Source organism: Saccostrea cucullata, unplaced genomic scaffold (genome assembly GCF_032062105.1).
Source record: "Saccostrea cucullata isolate Sc308-1 unplaced genomic scaffold, CSIRO_AGI_Scuc_v1 ctg77, whole genome shotgun sequence".
NCBI classification, from domain to species: domain Eukaryota; kingdom Metazoa; phylum Mollusca; class Bivalvia; order Ostreida; family Ostreidae; genus Saccostrea; species Saccostrea cuccullata.
In genome coordinates, this window is record NW_026929500.1 from 163,093 (window position 1) to 180,946 (window position 17,854).

Genomic DNA, 17,854 nt, shown 5'->3' on the forward strand with positions numbered 1-17,854 from the left:
ATGTATAATTATACCCGCCGCTTGAAAAGTGGGAGGGTTTATAATGATCGGGATGTCCGTCCTTCCGTCTGTGAGTACGTCCGTCCGACTGTTAGGTTTTGGGGTTCCAGTCTATACATGAACAGAATAAATTTTAATGATGCTTTAACTTTCACAGATTCTTTTGTACATAATGCCGATGCCATTGTGCACCCCCTATTTTACTTTTTGATCTGACACTTATTTCGGGTCTCCCAGAGCAGAGCATGGACTTCGCCATTATAATTAGAGGAGAGACGGGGGTATCATTTAGTGAGCTCAGTGCTTAAGGAGCAATATCCCTCTGCTCCAAATTTCACGATTTTTTGTTTTAAATTCCAAACACTGATTTTCATAAACAATTATAGGATTAAATTCATATGGAAAATAGTTTAAAGTATGAAGCGTTGCTTACTTTTTCAGAAATGAATATGTCAAAACATGATGTGAAGAAAATTTTATATGGTAAATAAAAAGATTAATTATTTTTTATCTCACAGTAAAATTAGAAATATGAGGTATATAAAGAAATAATATTTACATTCATACCTGTCTAATTCTCATTAGAAAAGATTGAAACGTTGCTTTTTAAATCAGAATATTTAAAAATTGTTTTCTGTGCTTGTAAAATAATATGCATCATTCAACAAGAGTTATCTTTCTGTTATCGCCCTTCAAAATATTTTTCCTGAAACAAAAGACCGGCATTAACAAGTAGAATTGATGCAAAGCATCAAAGCGGCCGGAAGCAAAATTTCACATTTAAGAAAAATCTTTCACAATTATATTTAAAAACGCCCATGCAAGGAAAGCACGTCAAGATATTCAAATTTGAAATAGTTGACTCATTTTTATTTCAGGCTATTTTCAAAGCAAAATAAATAAATAAAAAGACATCCTACTTTACAGCATTTGCTCATAAAAAAAAAAATCATCGATGTAAAACTATGTGCAACTACACTTTTTCAATTATATTTAGGGGCACTTGTCAAGAGGAGAATATGAAAAATCACAAAACAACTTCGATCTTCAAACATCGTCGTTTATAGACTTTATTAACTGAACAATATCAAGCATTATTTCAGTCTCAAGAATAATTTCTTTTTTATTCAACTGACATAAAAGATAAGTCCACATTGAAAAGAAAATGGGCAAATTAGTTCAATTTTGTTGTTGTCAATTTTACACCCTACATTTGTAAATATTTTTCAGAAGTCTTTGTCACGATGTTTTCAATCTTTAATATGATGAAGAACATACACAAATGATTACAAAAAGTGATTAAAATATATCCCTTTCGCCTTCAACTAATGAGAGATGTGCATCTACTTTAGGCCCAAAGAAAATATACTGTTGTTTCCTGTCCCCTGACCCCCCCCCCCCAAAAAAAAAAGGGTAGGTAGGGAAGGGGAAAATTATTTTGAGAGAAAAAAAATTATTTTTATAGCATGTAATAACAAGAAAACTGTATGTTAACAGTTTACTAAAAAAGTAAAAACGTTTGTTAAAGATTTTTTAAAGTAAAGGTATCCTGTACACTTGTGATGTATTAGATCTGAAAATATTGTTGGTCGACTAAAGTATTTCAAGAAAATAGCCACCAAAAAAATGAAAATTAAAAAAAAAAAAACTTTTAGGGTCGGAGGGTAAAATGTAGGGTAGATCGGGTGACAGGAAACAAATAGTATTTTTTTTGGGGGGGGGGGGCGGATTTATGAGGGATTTTGACCCAAGTATTCCTTCTATAAGCTAAAGACTTTCAGTAGAAAGAGCAATATATTTTCTGTCGGTAGTTGTAACTATAAATTAATTTCCCGCGGGATTTTATCTAGTATCAAATACAGTAAAGCAACTCGATAAGATAAATATTATGCATCTTTCACCTTTTACCGTTCGAAAAATGTAGCAAGATTGCATCATATACGTGTAAATATATCCAATGCTAACTTTTATGATTTCCCCTTAAAATGTATTCTGTACTTTTCTGAGAATTGAAAATAGATAAATTGCTAACAACTTTTGGGAAAATTAAATAATGTATCTGTATGCTAATAATTTGCATGAGTTTAATTAACTGTGGTATTTCACCCTCACTAAGACAAGGTCAAACATTATGACGTTCTTAAATTACTATGACGTCACAATTACTTTTGTTTATCAATAAGACAGAGCAGTACTGTAATCTTGTGCTGAAAATACAGAAATGGTGAGTAAATCAGGATTTTGTTTAATTTCTTTTCTTCTCAGCAATGACTGGACTTTGTGAATATAACCACTTACTGAATACACATGAACTTAAGAAAATAAAAGGAAATACAATGTAAGAAAGTTTTCAGTCACAGGATGCGTGCAAGCTTCGGAATGAGTTTAGGCTCTATTTCATAATGGGGATTTGGAAAGCAGTCCCAGATGAAACACCACTGTACGGACTTTGGGTCACTTCATTCAAATTGTATTAAATGATTTCAAAAAATACTTAATTAATATATCTTTATTTCGACGTTTTTGCGCTTTTATTAGATGAACTTGTGAAAAATTACTCAATTTTATACATCATTTGAAATGCATGCCTCACAATTTTTTTAAAATGTAATGGAAAGTTTGGATATACATGTACATGTGCCTTGTTTGCATTGTAATAATCAAGTTTTGGGTTAACTTAAGCAGTTGGTAGTAATAGTTTCATCCCGTGCAGTTTCATACACGTGTACCAACTTCTCCTTTGGACTTGGGGAATGGTGCCGAAATGGCAAAAGTGTAGTCAATATTTTAAAGTATTCCTTATTATATATGTTTGGCTTTATTCATAGGCATCAAGGAAATCCATTATCTTTCCCCTGAAATGTGGAACCAAAAAAGTCAGGTTCAAAGTCCCAATGACCCCAGAAGAGGAGCGCCCGTACGTACGGGACTACACAGCATATATTCCGGTAACGTATTTTACATTAAACGATCCACATTCATACACAAAAAATGGGATAGACAACCAGAGAGCTATCATGTTGCTACAGTAGAGAGTGGGCTAAAATCGGGGAGAAGGCTGATGCCCTAAAAATTAATATCTTTGGCAGCGTTACCCTATTAAAAATATATGTCATACCGCGGGTATGGTTTTAAAATAAACCTTTCTTCTTTTTTCCATGTGGAATACATTGTAAAAATATGTACTACTATCTAGAGGATTTATTTTTGAAAGAAGTGACAAATAAAATAATCCTTAGTTTCCTTAGATCAGAGGTGTGTATTCAAAAAGGGTGATCAACAAGCATCTGTGAGTTGTCAAGAATTCACTAATAAATATATTGTTTCTGACTTTCCGCCTTGAAATAGTAAAAATGATCAGTGATATTTCAGGGATAGTAATTTGTTATATGTATATATCTCGTAATATATCACTAAATTTTAAGCTAATGCAAACAGATAGACAGCGTATTTAGAGATATAAGGGAGATGGCGAAATTAAACATGGAGATGAAATGTTTTCATAGATAATGAATCTAAAATGATTTCAAATATGTATACAGGGAAAATTTCGGCCTGTTTTATTTTCGCCCCTTTCGCCCTATAACCACATTTGGGCAAACTTGAAACTGGACGAATAATCAATTCAAAGAATACAGTATAATTTCTTAAACAAATTTTGACTGGGCGAATTTAAATATGGACAAAATTGTTTGCGCAAGTGTGAAAGGGCGAAAATAACACGAGGCAAAATTAACCCGGTATACAGTAATCACTTTGACAATGTCTTGTTTTTCTTTTAAGCCTGAAGATCTTAGCGATGAGACTTTAAGTTCCGAGGAAGAAGCTGTAGTTCCCGAGGAGAATATCACAACCGGAAGACAACTACTGGCAACGGTCAAAAACAGAATAAAAGAGGAAAAGGTTTTTGTATTTGATAGTTAGAGATTGTATATATACTTAGATTATAGTCATAACAGTGTATGAACCATATCCATCCTATTTAGCATTTTTCAAGAAAATAATGGAGAGTATTTTTAAATATGTGCCTTATGAATTCGGAATACTTAGGTGATCCTTATACATCTAAAGTATATATTTCTGTCTTCTGCCTACTATTTTTTAGGAGGGAAAGGGGGGGGTTAAACTTTTTGGACACCAAAGTGGCTTTGTATTCCAAGGCTGAGTCAAAGCCATAGATTGACAGAAGAAATTAACGATCAACTCTGCTGAGAAAGGATAATAATATTATGTACTTGTACCCTGTATTTGTCCAATATTCAGTATATTCCTTAATTAGCCGTAACGTGAAAATGCATTATAATAAATTTTCTTCGAAATCAAAGAGTACATTAAAGACACTTAAATGAATTATTGAAACTAACCATGGAAAAGAAATCAGCACAAGAATTCCTTACATGTATTTCAAGAATCGAACGAACTCTTTGTACAAAGTTTTTTTTTTAGCTCTACTGGTCAAAGCTCAGATCAGAAGCTTATGCGATACATGTAGTAATGCGTCCGTCGTCCGTCCGTCTAGCTGTCCGTCTGTATGTAAACATTTTTTTTCAAAATGCTACTCCTCCTACAGTTTTGGTCTGATTTCAAAATAACTTGGCTCACAAGTAGATTAAACTAAGATACATAATTCTATTTATAGGTTTTTTGATTTCGATGAAAGGTGTTGCTGTGGTTACTAAAAATAGAAAATTCTGTGAAATACTTTTAAAATGCTTACTCCTCCTACAGTTTTGGTCTGATTTTAATATAACATGGCACACAAGTAGACTACACTAAAATACATAATTCTGTTTATCAGTTTTTGATTTAAATGAAAGATGTTGCTGTGGTTTCTAAAAGTAGAAATATCTGTGAAATACTTTCAAAATGATACTCCAAAAATAGTTTTAATCTGATTATGATATAATTTGGCATGCGAGTAGACTACACTGAGTTACATAATTATGAGTTTTGTGTTTTTGATTTTGATGATTGATGTTGCCATGGTAACTAAAATTGAAAATTCTGTAAAGTTTTATTAAAAGCATAATTATGAGTTTTGTGTTTTTGATTTTGATGATTGATGTTGCCATGGTAACTAAAATTGAAAATTCTGTAAAGTTTTATTAAAAGCTACTCTTACAGTTGTAGTCTTATTGCAGTCTTGTCATCTTGTCACAGAAAGAGACGTATACTCAAGGATCATTATTCTATTTATTGCTTTTGTAAAATTTTAAGTCCCAACTGCTACTTTTCTCTTCCTTTATTATAAGTACAAATCAGTAGAGCTACAGTCTCGACAGAGACTTCTGGTTTAAGCTTTTGCCGGTGAGAAGGAGATGAAGGGGGGCATTTTAGTCTTGCATGTACGAATATATCGACAAACATGGGTATCAAGAGTTTAACGATATAATTTTAGTAGTACATTAGGAATATGAATATAATTACATGTAATTTTAAATTCATAACAACCAATTATCATCAAACATGAACACGCATTTGACAAGTCAAGTACTTTCAATGATTAAACTGACTAGCTACAGGTTAACATCCAGTAGGTGGGAAATTTTTTAGTACGAAATGATACGCTTTATATGTATTATCTTGTGACGGAACCAGGGATTTTGTAAGGGGAGTAGAAGGTAGGGGGTCTGGTGCTGCACTGAAGCCCCCAGTGGGTCTAAGACAAGGCCGTGGTGGGGGTCCTAGGGTGAAGCTGAAAAATTCGTATACAAATAAGAGATGATTTTTCCTTCATTTTAAGATAATTGACATGTAAGTTTTACATACAAAAATTTCAAACGGGGGGGGGGGGGGGGCATGCCCGGCGCGCCGGTCCTGGATCCGCTTTAGTTATCTGTTACCTTTGTCGATTAATGACCTTCCTGCTTTTCTAAAGATATTAAAACATTTTCCAAAGATGCAGAGCATTATAAAATTATTGCCTTTCGTGAATTTATTCTAAAAAATCTCATATACGATTTAAAAAAAAATTGGTTCCAAATACTTTCATTTGGGAACTTTGTTATTTAATATTAATGTGGATTTTTGTTTTTTGTAGCCTTTCAACTCGAAGAGGGCAGATGAACACAGGGCCCCCTTCAGATTTAGCCCAAAGATTGGAACTATAAATGTATGTGAAATTATTCAAATTTTTAAAGAAAAAAATTCTGATGAATTTCAAATCTATCATCAAATGCAAACTATATTTTACATCACAGGAAAACAAGGTGTTCCGAGTGAGTACGGACGATAGACGGTACGGGGTCTTCCGGTCCGGCTCGGAGGAAGAAATTTCCGATTCCGGGTCGGACTGGTCAGAAGGTCCGGACACATATATACAAGTATGGCATTGTGCATAATCGATGAAAATTTTGCGTTAACAATTAAATTAAATCCAAAACTCACAAGATTATCTTATATTTCAATATCATATTCAATGCATTAAAAAGCCTGCATTGTGCAAAATCGATAAAAAAATATTTTGTGTTAACAAAGAAAACCCGAAAGACTAATTTTTTTTCAATATATCGTAATAATAGATATTCAGTGGAAGTTCTGTGAGCTTTTAAAAACTTTTTTGCAGTGCAATTGTTGCTCAGGGATCAAGTACTTGTGTTGTTGCCATTGTTTGAGGAGGAGTGCCGGAAAAGTATTAATTTATCATTTAAAGTAGCATTTCTTTAACTAAATTTTAAAAAGCACGGCGTGTGGAACATGCAACCCTCCAACTTTTTACTCAAATATAAAACACTTCATTATTATTTTAAAATGTAATTGTAATGTATAGTCATGTACGTTCACATGCCCACTTTTTTGTAGCATAAATTTGGTTTGTTTATAAAACAAGAGGCCCATGGGCACATCGCTCACCTGAGCACTGTGGCTAGAAAAAGCAAAAATCAATCATGTGGTCCCAACTTACCACTAAAAAGACGAAGGGGGGATGATTTGAATTAACATGAATCTACCAAGGATGTTTACATATTTCTTTGACTTACTGTATAGCTTTTTTCCATACAAGTTTGTGACTTTCATTTTTGCCCCACCCTAGCTCTGGGGGTCATGATTTGAACAAACTTGAATCTACGCTACCTGAGGATGCTTCCCTATATAAATATGATCAATCACGGCTTTGTTGTTTTTGAGGAGATTTTTTAAAAGATTTTTCCTAGACATTCCTATGTTAAATTTAATTTGTCCTTTATGGCCACACCCTACCCTCTGGGGTCAGGATTTGAAGAAATTTGAATCTACACTACCTGATGTTGCTTCCATATGAATATGACCACTAATGAATTTGTTGTCTAGAGAAGAAGATAAACTTTGATCGTCCATTTTGGTCCCACCCTATCCCCGGAGGTTACTAGTATGATTTGAATAAACTTGAATCTACACTACCTGAGGATGCTTCCGTATAAATATGGTCAATCATGGCTTTGTTGTTCTTGAGAAGATGATGTTTAAAGGTTTTCCTGTATACTGAGTATTCCCATGTAAAACTTTGATTGTCCATTGTGGCTCCACCCTACCCTTGGGGGTCATGATTTAAACTAAACTTGAATCTACACTATCTGAGAATGCTTCCACGTTTCTTTCATCTTACCCAACCCAGTGGTTCTTAAGATGAAGATTTTTAAAACATACATAACAACCAAATTTTCACTATTTCTTAATTTTCTCCCCTTGAATGTGGGCATAACCCATTATTTGAACGAACTTGAATCCCCTGTACCCAAGGATGCTTGTGGCAAGTTTGGTTGAAATTGGCCCAGTGGTTATGGAGAAGAACTCGAAAATGTGAAAAGTTTACAGACGGACGGACAGCTAGACAAACTGACTACAGACAAAGTGATCAGAATAGCTCATTGACCTCTCAGCTCAAGTGAGCCAAATAGTTAAAAATTCACCCCCTCCATCACCCATTTTGAAATAAGAATAGGAGAAGTTTCCTTTTTATGCAACTAATAAATGTACTTCACAACATCTAGGTTCCACCCGTCATCAAATGGGTTAAAGATGTCAACACTGGTGGCAACACTGATTGCGACACTGGTGGCAACACTGGTGGAAACACTGATTGCGACACTGGTGGCAACACTGATGGCGAGAATGTTAACGTTGAAGAGAAGAAACCAAAACGTGTTGGGGTATGTTTCTATTCAAATGAAATCTCATATCAGATTTGCTGACTTGCTTTCTTTTAATCTCCCAATAATTTCTTTCGTTCGATAATCTATCTTTCAAAGACCATGTGTAAACAATATTGCCATGGAAGCTCTATTCTTTTTAATCATGGCGAAGATGAATTTACTGAACACAAATTATTTGCAACAACAGCTATCTTTTTCCCAAATTAATACTACGTTTCATTTTAACATTTTTTTGTGGAAAATGGGGTTGTCCATGTAGCGTGTTAAATAAAATGACCAAATGATATATATTATTTCCAACAATGAAGTTCAAATTATATAATGTCAGCAGAAATTTTTTTTAATCAATATATTTTTTCAATTACTCAAGATCAGTTAATTTTCTAAACCATTCCATAATTTGGAACACTAATCGATGTAACAATTCTAAAGAAAGAGGGTGTACAATTCCCCGCTCTGAGAAAATATGTTTCTCAATTTTCAATATTAATGGAAAAGTTATATTTTTCTAACATCATGTTCTCAGTAATGCCATCTTCAAAATATTTTATTATTTTATTTTACTGAACGACTTAACATTTGACAGTCTTTTTTTCAAAGTTGACAGTTAAGGACATTTAGTGGGAAATGGGTTTACTAAAGCCATAAAAAATGAATTTTGAACATGAATGGGTCAAGTGTCTCTTTTTCGTTTACGCTTAAATGATAGAAACGTAAATGTGAAATCCATTTCATTTCTTCAAACAATGGAATCTGAACCCATTCTATAAAAAAATCGAACTTTTCTGAAAAAAATGTACGCTTCAACAAACCCGTTCATTTAAATCACACTGACAGACATCGATAACGCATATACTTCGTAGCGTAGTGGTTAACACAGTCAGTCTTTAGACGGATAGACAAAGTGATTACTTTTTAAGGTAAGGTTTGCGTCTCCCTCCAACAAATATTTTTTTTAATATGCACACATGCTATATATCAATTTATTCAGGGAGATTAGCTTCATTATTTAATATGATTTTCAAAGATATTGCCCGTCTCATTTTTTGAGTAAAAGACGCCAAATTTAACGTATTTCATATTTCACCTCGAATATTATTTTCATTGAAAAAATTGATTTATTTTATAAATTATCAAACTTTTATTATCAAAATGACCGGAATTAGTATAATTCATGCTTCTATTATTTAAACGTTTAATTTTCCTTTATCAGAAATGTGAAAATTTGGGTAAAAAAGAAGATTTTTCAATTTTCCTTGATAAAGTGAAACCGTTGCCATGGCAACAAAAATATAAAAACCAACGTTTTACATATCCACCGATTCCATCAAAATCCATGAAGTTATTAATTTGATCATTTTCATTAATTTGAACTAAAAAAATATGTATGTCCCCAATATTATTTCCATGGAAACAGGGGCTATATTATGGGTTCGGAACATAAAAATCAGGCTTTTTCTACAATTTTAAAGACAACATTGATATCACCTTGTCATGGTGAATGTTAAAGACTAATGTTATTTTTTATATTGTTTTTAGGCATAACTTGACCAAAAATATTCAAAATAAAACTCTTCCTGTGCTACATGATGGTCTAAAAATTTATTCCATGGAAGAACTCTAGTATTTATGGCAATCTTTACATCTGAATATTCTGATGAAATTGTCCATGAATTATACTGCAACACCTTTAGAAGTACATGTATATGTATATAAACATACTTCAGAACATGTTGCAACTAAACTAATTAAAAGCCTATAAATTTGACCTCATGCTGATTAGTTATTCCAACATGTAGTAACTTCTAGACATCTTTGTAGCAAAATACCTTTATTCAGTTATGGTTGGTGACTGTCATTATACATGTATGCCATTTTTTGAGTGAAATGTTGTAAGCATTGCATCCACGAAGCTGCTGTTTCTGTAATTAAATTACCGTATATACTCGCCTATAAGTCGTTTTTTTGGGAGTCAATTTCTGGTTCCAAACTATGTGTCCGAGCTATAGAAAGAATGGTTTATATTAGGTCAGCTAAAATGTGCTTATTTACAACCGACTTATAATTAGTAATTATTTCTTTACTTGGAAGAGTAGAAATGCTATCTTTAAAGTAATGTTTGTTTGCCATCTCATGACTCAGGGTAAAATTATTGGGTCAGTAGGAGAGGAAATCTTCAACAACATTTTTTAAGGGGGATAAAAGGAATAAAAAGAAAAAAATACTGCCCTGCATTGAAAAAAAGTTTTCAGTCTGGTCATTTTAGTCAGTCGGTCTGGAGAGGCCGACAACCAAACATTTTTTAAAGATGGCCTATTTCTACACTTCATGGACATTAGCTCAATCATTGGATTAGATAGTCTTAGAATCTAAATTGAAATATCAGAAAGAACAAAATAAAGATGAATTCTAAGTGACATCAATTCATACTTTAATAATGAGTTTACAGAGTACTTCTGATTTCAGAGAAAAGGCAAACTTTGCAAAATGACATAACACTGTCATTATGATTAAAATATTTGTCAAAGAACAGGTAAAAAGAAACAATGCTACAGTGATAGATATATTTTCTTGATATCCATGAAATAATAGTTTAAATATAACAAAATTTTCTGCTTTTTAAATCAAAATACATGAAAAAAATTTAAAAGATCATAAATGTAAACAATTTTAAAATAAACTACATGTATTTGTGAAAACAAATTAATTTTATTAGTTTACTAAATTGGTCTTATCATTCCTACTAAATTAACAACCTTACAATTGCCAAGTGTCATGTTTTAAACTGTTACAGTAGATATAATTATACATGTTCATTGCAGCTTTATATACAAAACTCGTCAGTTTTCAGAAATACTTATTTGAGCATATTAGGTCCTGGTAAGAACAAAATTTAATGAATAAAAATATTAATCTTAATTGTTCATGTATTAATTTCCTTGCAATTTTACAAACCCTTTTAAGAAATTTGTTACATGTAAGTATAGACAAAAGCAACCTTCAATTAATACCTATGTAGTATACATTTATTTTACTGAAAACAAATTCAAAGATGGACAAGCTGAGCATGAACTGCAATTATCGCATAATGATACACATCTTTTCTAAATATATGGAAAACAGCATGTATTTACTAGATAAGGATGTTGTTGAACATTAAATTTTCTTTTATAATCTATAGACATACATAAATATGCATTGGGTATAACAAGTCAGAACTTCTTCTCCAAATCTCCATTGATTTTGCCATGTCTGGTTCAACATGTTCAACATCTTAGCTTGGTCCATCCAACTTTCTTTAATATTCTTGAGCTGATATGGGATGACCTCTACTTTGATTGATGGCGCAAATCTTTTTAGGAAACACTAAAGTACTTTTTTGGTTTTTATCTATTCCAATTAATGACCCATGATCTGAAATCACATGTGTTCATTTTTACAATAACATTTAAGGAATTCCATTTTTTGAATAGCATGAGGAATTGCACTGAGTTTCATTTTCTCAATGAAATGAATTTTCCAATATAATGAATGAAGAATCAATATGAAATTATTGTAAAATTTACAGATTGAATTAGTGAAATTCAAATGCTTGATCAAGAAAATTAATGTTCTTGTCATGCACAATCTGTATCTCTTTTTATTAATTAGAAAATGGGATATTAATTAAAATCAAACCTCATTTAAAAAGGTAACTTGAACAATTGTATACCTGTTCTGAGGCCTAAACAGCAAGGATTTTATTTTCCATAATTTCTTGAATAAATGCATTTTTAAATTTTTTTTGGCAATGTTGGGATATTAGTCACATCCTGACATCATTGTACCGTTTATTCATCGTTTTTAGTCAGTAGATTATTCATAACTTTCAGTAAAATGAAAAGTTAAATAATTACCTGATGAAACTATCAACAATCAAACTGTCAACATCATCATTAGACATGGTCAAATGCACCGTGACTTTTCTTCCCGGTTCGGACTGCATATAGCATACATGTAATACTTTACAGGATACTCTAAGGTCTTTTCTTTTTTCTTTCCCATTCTCACTTAAAATTTTAGTGTAGTGGTGAAGCGAAAAACACACATCAGCACAATGCGTCAATTACTTTCTTCTGATCGGCATTGCCGTGCAACTTGCCACGTTTCGTATCGAAAATAAACAAGTCCTCCGTTATTGGTTCATCCACATGCATCACGCTAATTTCAAAGGCTTCCAAGATTCCCATGCTTTGATTTGTTATAAGACTTTCTCCTGAAAACGTCCTTCGATTTTAGTCCTAACATTAAATGACAACAAACATCAAGTATGACAGAGGAAATTCGTCACGGAGATGCTTAGCATCGCTAGTTTAAATTTGCCTGTTTCAAACGCTTTGGTGATTCGCAAGAGTTATCTCCCTGTTAACGCAAACCTTACCTTAATGAAAAAAAAACACAGTCAAGCCAAAGTTATTTAATCTTTAGGTTTACGGATTTTTTCAACCAAAATGTCCATTGGGTGGTGACAAAATAAAAATAAAAATAATTTGAAACTTCTTTCAAACGGAACATCGCTAATTTCAAAAAACACCACCACCCTTCTTTTGAATTGGTAAAAATTAGAAACATTTCCTGAAATTTGGAAAAATTATTTGTAGTAAATGAGAATCAAATAAAAGGAACTAAAAATGATTTTACTGCAGAGGGTTTACTTCAGATCTTATTTGAAATCATTAAGAAAATCTCTTTTTAAATGTTAAAGATGTTGATCATAGAATATTGGGAACATGACATGTTCACTTTTTGTTTTACAAAAAACCAACTAATTTACTTTGATTAAGATTCATAATCTTGTAAACTATATTATATTAATTATCAAGACAAAGTCACAGATTATCTTTACTTCTTTTAGTGAAACCCTACACTGTTGCCTATTTCCTTTTATTACATGACCTTGTAGCTACTTATAAAGTAGAATGTCAACAAGTCATGTATCTGGGACCTATAACCATGAAAACGATCTATTTATCTGGTCATATTGATTTTTTCATACACTTATCACACAAAATTTAGCATGTGTCTGGGTTTTGGAAATGAAATTCGTTTAAAAAAAACGTACACAGTCTTTGTGTGCAATTTCTACAATTTTTGTCCAGTTTCAACATATTAATTCCTTATTTTTGAATTGGAAGAAAAATATTACCAATGGGAAAAAATAGCGAAGTTATGTCATTGAAACAGTCAACAGCTGATATTTGGTGGTTATTTTTATTTCCATAAAAATCATAGAAGATTACGATTTAAACAAGACTCTTTGGGAAAAAGAAATATTGCATCTCCCATAGTTTGCTCTTCTTTCATTTTCTCTGAAAAGTTTCTGGTGCTATCTCCAAGACATTTTAACTGCACTTTGAAAAAAGACATGCTTGCCGCCATGTTTACACATTTCTGTTTATAGTCACTGAAACGTTTGAAAGAATGAGATGATTTAATACATGTTTAGGACTCAGACGCATTATAAATATTAAAACCCTGATGATCAGGCATGAATTTTCCGGAAAATTATCGAAAGTAGTGATAAAATCCATTATATTTATTTTCTAGACCCTGAAAAAATCGGGTCGGCGGATCCGTAAACCGAAAGATATAAAAACTGTGGCCTCAGTCTTGTGCCAAACCCTGCACTATGGAGAGAGTTCGAATCATACATGAAGCTTTTTCTTTTTGTTTTCACATATCTTAACATGAGTGAAAAAATAAATTATTAATAAAATATTAAAACAATGAAATACAGAAATAAATGTGTAAAAGATGATATAAACAATATAATTTTAAAAAAATATGGCTTCCGAGCTTTTAGATTTGAGAAATGTGTTTTCCAGAGCGGGGATTGACATCGCCTTGTGCGCCTCCATTCTTTGAATGTTTAGGTTGTTTTTCGGTTTTGCTTCATTTTACAGAGAAAATGACTACAGACATTATTTAGTGTATTGTTTGTAACTTACTAAATTCTGACCTGCTCCGCGATCCGATTTTTGCATTTTTAAAATCAGGATGGAGCAATCCGATTTTTGCATTTTAAAAATCTGGATAAGTTTTGAAAATAACGTGGTATAAAAAAAAATAATAATAAAAATCCTTTGGATTTATAGTTAAAATATTTCTATCAAATTTGGATAACATACAGTGTATGACGTCAAATAAAATGATATGACAGTAGTCCACGGATTTTTTGAATAACCCTCGTACGTCGGATTTCACACTTGGTGTCTTTTTTTCAATAGCTGATGTTTACCACTTAAAAAAAATAATGTTCCTTTTACATATTTCAGAAAATGAAGAGACTGAGAAATTTTCTCCGTAGATTGTGTTGTTGTGTTGGGTAAGTGAAGGGGAACAATGTTTAAAAAAAAACTTTTATTTTAATGCATTGATACAAACGATTGCTTGAAATCAAACATTTCATATGCTTAAAAATTTGCTTGTTCTCGATATTCAGGTGTGATGCATATGGATTATTCCCCGAACATCTACTTGCCAAAACCAACATCTAATTATAAATCACCCATCTTGTTTGTTCATTTATTCATTATTTTCACTTTTAAATGAAATTTGCTTTATTTTAAATTACCGATTTATGAATATTGCTTAACAAGGCAAACAGAAGAAAATCTACTTTCACCCATAAAAGTGCTCCTTGATTGAGTGTGAAATGTTGTAACTTGATATTCTACCTAGTATTATGTTCTCCTTCGTTTGGTTTGAACACATTTTATTGTAATTTCTTATTACAAAGGGATTGGGCACAAGTTCTGAAAACTTATGACGCTTTAGGCCTCTTCCTACATATAAATTACAAAAATTCAATTAGGTCACAGCTAAATATGTACATTCAAAGTATTCAATATGTGCAAAATTTGCAAATCAATGCATTTTTAAGAATCATACATATAATTGTGTATATACATGCATGTATAAATAAATAACATTTTAATAACAGTAATACTAACATGCGAATCTGCCAGAACTGTCGAGAGACAGGATTTTTTGATATTTTCACTCGTGCTTCGCACTCGTGAAAATATCAAAAAAATCCTGTCCCACTCGTGAAATAAATTCCATATTCAACTATTAAGCGTTGAATATCCTCTAAATACTATCCAAACGGCCAGTAATTTTTGATAACATGTATATCAACCGACATTCAACAAATGGAGGGAAAAAAGCATAATCCACGAACTTTTTGTATAGCTGTCATATAACTTGTCATCAAAGCCATCAAAATTATTAATTTACATTACTTGCACTTGTAGGAAAAGCAATGAAGACTGAATGCTGCCATCTAGACGTCCGAGTTTCAATTTTTTTTTCCATTTTAGAATTTTTTTTTAATTAATTAATTAATTTATTTATTTTTGTATTTGGAAACCAAAGAGAAGACACCCGAGCTATTTTACCCAGTATCTTGGTTTAACATTAAGTTTATTTCTTTCCTTCTCTTTTGGACATATCTTCAAAATTTACCAGAATGTAAGCTTACAGAGCAGAGAAAAAGCTCTGTGGCTAATATTGCTGACAAAATTCATCTTTTCTAAATTCTTCTTTGGTCTTTTTATCTGGTAACTAGGTAGGCGAGACAGATCGTTCTGCCAAGTTACCAGAGCAAAATTACTTCACGACTTTTGGAACTTTCGACCAACCAGGAAACGCCCATTCCTATATATAAAGGAATGGGACTTCCGTTTCCTGTCAAAAAACTGTAAATTGTAATTGATACATCCATTCAGAGGTGTTTGAAAGCCCCGTTGTCTTCTCTTTTCAAAATTATTTTAACATTTTTTCGTTGTAACATTAATAAATTGCATAGCAACAAATGACTTTTTGTTATTTTTGATATATAAGTACTTTTAAATATTAAAGCGATTGGTAAGTCGTGTGTCTCGTAGAGCTGCAGAACTGGAACTCTCCGAAAAATATATATTGACCGGAGAGTTAAACCTTCAAAATAAATTTTTTTTATTTTAAAACCTTTAAAATAAATCTCAGTATATAATCCAAATAGTTGAAACGTTAGTTTATCCAAGTTTTGCCACTATTTCCCGAAAGATTACAGGACTCTACCGAAAAGGGTCAATTCGAGTTTTCAACAACAAAAGATGTGTTTGTAAAACACGACGGATGCCTCCATGTAGCTGCCTACAGCTATGGCGAAGGTTTAAGTTTCTAAAATACAAATCAAACTCCAAGGTCGAGGTCAGAGATCAACCAGAAGTCTCTGTCAGGACTGTAGCTCTACTATGAGTCTCTACTAGATTGTACTTTTAACGACGGAGGAATAGAATAATGGCATCTGCACTTGAAACTTTGCAACAGAAATCAGTATAATGATCCGTGGATTCGTCTCTTTCAAGATTAATTGCAATCAGACAAATAACTGTAAATGGGATACATGTAGTCTTTTAAAAGAATTTTAAAGAAATTTTGATTTTAATAACCATGGCAACCTCTTTAACCAACATAAAAAAACTGATAAAGAAAATTCTTTTGTAGTCTATTTGCATGACATGTTCTATTAATATCAGACCAATCAGTAGACAAGTGATACCTTGATAGATTGACCTACTTTAAAAAAAAAACTTTAGCCTTGGTCATAACTTATTGATTTATATAGGGCTTCCATGCTTCATATATGTAATCTTTATGACAAGGCCTTTCCTAGGATACCAATAACTTTGACCTTGACCTAAGAGTTTGATCTACTTTTAGAAAACTTTAACCTGGGCCGTAACTATTGAACAGGTGGTTCAGAATTTGTATACCTACAGAGATTTTTGTAGATATATTTTGGAGAAATATGTATTACTTTCTTCATCCCATGAGGACATCTTTACTCATGAAGCTTTACATGGGAAGTGGTCAGAAATCAAGGGAACTATCATTTAAATCTAAATTTACCTGGCACTGTCGATTAAGCTAAACAATACCCTATTGTTTTCTCCCCTCACTCTCTTGATAATGTGTTATTACGTACTCATAGTAAATACATAACTATCACCTGGGACAGTATATTAAGTTAACAAAAGAGAAAATGTTTTAAGTAGGATAAAGTCCTCAAACTCTCCATTCTGTGAGAGAAAAAAACTATTCTCGGCCCTTCGGGCCTCGAACAGTTCTTTCTCTCACAGAATGGACAGTTTTCGGACTTTCTCCTTTACTGAAAACATACCAAATCTGTATGACAAGTAGTTCACGAAAATTAATATTTTAATAACCATGGAACACCCTTGAAATCCAAAACTGAAAAACAGGATACTGCATCTTAGTGCAGTCTGCTTGTGAGCCATTTTTTTTTTAACTGTAGGAAGATTTGCATTTTGAAAATTTGTCTACAGACAGAAAGATGACAGATACTAGTACTTTACTATCGCATAAGCTCTTCTGGTATAAAAGAAAGGGTCTTGCAACTAGAGAAAAAAAACATTTTCTGTTATAAGTTGTTTTAATACCATTCAACAAAGACAATGATTCATAAACAATAAATGAAGATGGAATCTTTATTCCCTAATGTACATGCTTTTATGTATGAATGACTTTTTAGAGCCTATTTCTTTTATAAAACCATCCTTTATATCTTGATGTCTTTGAATGTATTGTAGAGCTAGGCTCTTTCAGTTTGAAAATATTCAAAGTATATCACAACACTTTTCAACTTCTTAAACCAGTTCATGTGCTTTGTATCA

General features: G+C 32.2%; 1 protein-coding gene across 1 annotated transcript; it reads left to right on the top strand.

The window, feature by feature from the left end:
- The first annotated feature begins 3,353 nt into the window (after positions 1-3,353).
- LOC134281026 (uncharacterized) lies at positions 3,354-15,469 on the top strand. The gene is made up of 8 exons (XM_062763482.1): positions 3,354-3,377; positions 3,784-3,903; positions 6,041-6,112; positions 6,201-6,323; positions 6,566-6,631; positions 7,971-8,129; positions 14,447-14,496; positions 15,428-15,469. The coding sequence occupies exons 1-8, from the start codon at positions 3,354-3,356 to the stop codon at positions 15,444-15,446; spliced, it is 633 nt and encodes a 210-aa protein (XP_062619466.1). The 3' UTR covers positions 15,447-15,469.
- The last annotated feature ends 2,385 nt before the right edge of the window (positions 15,470-17,854 follow it).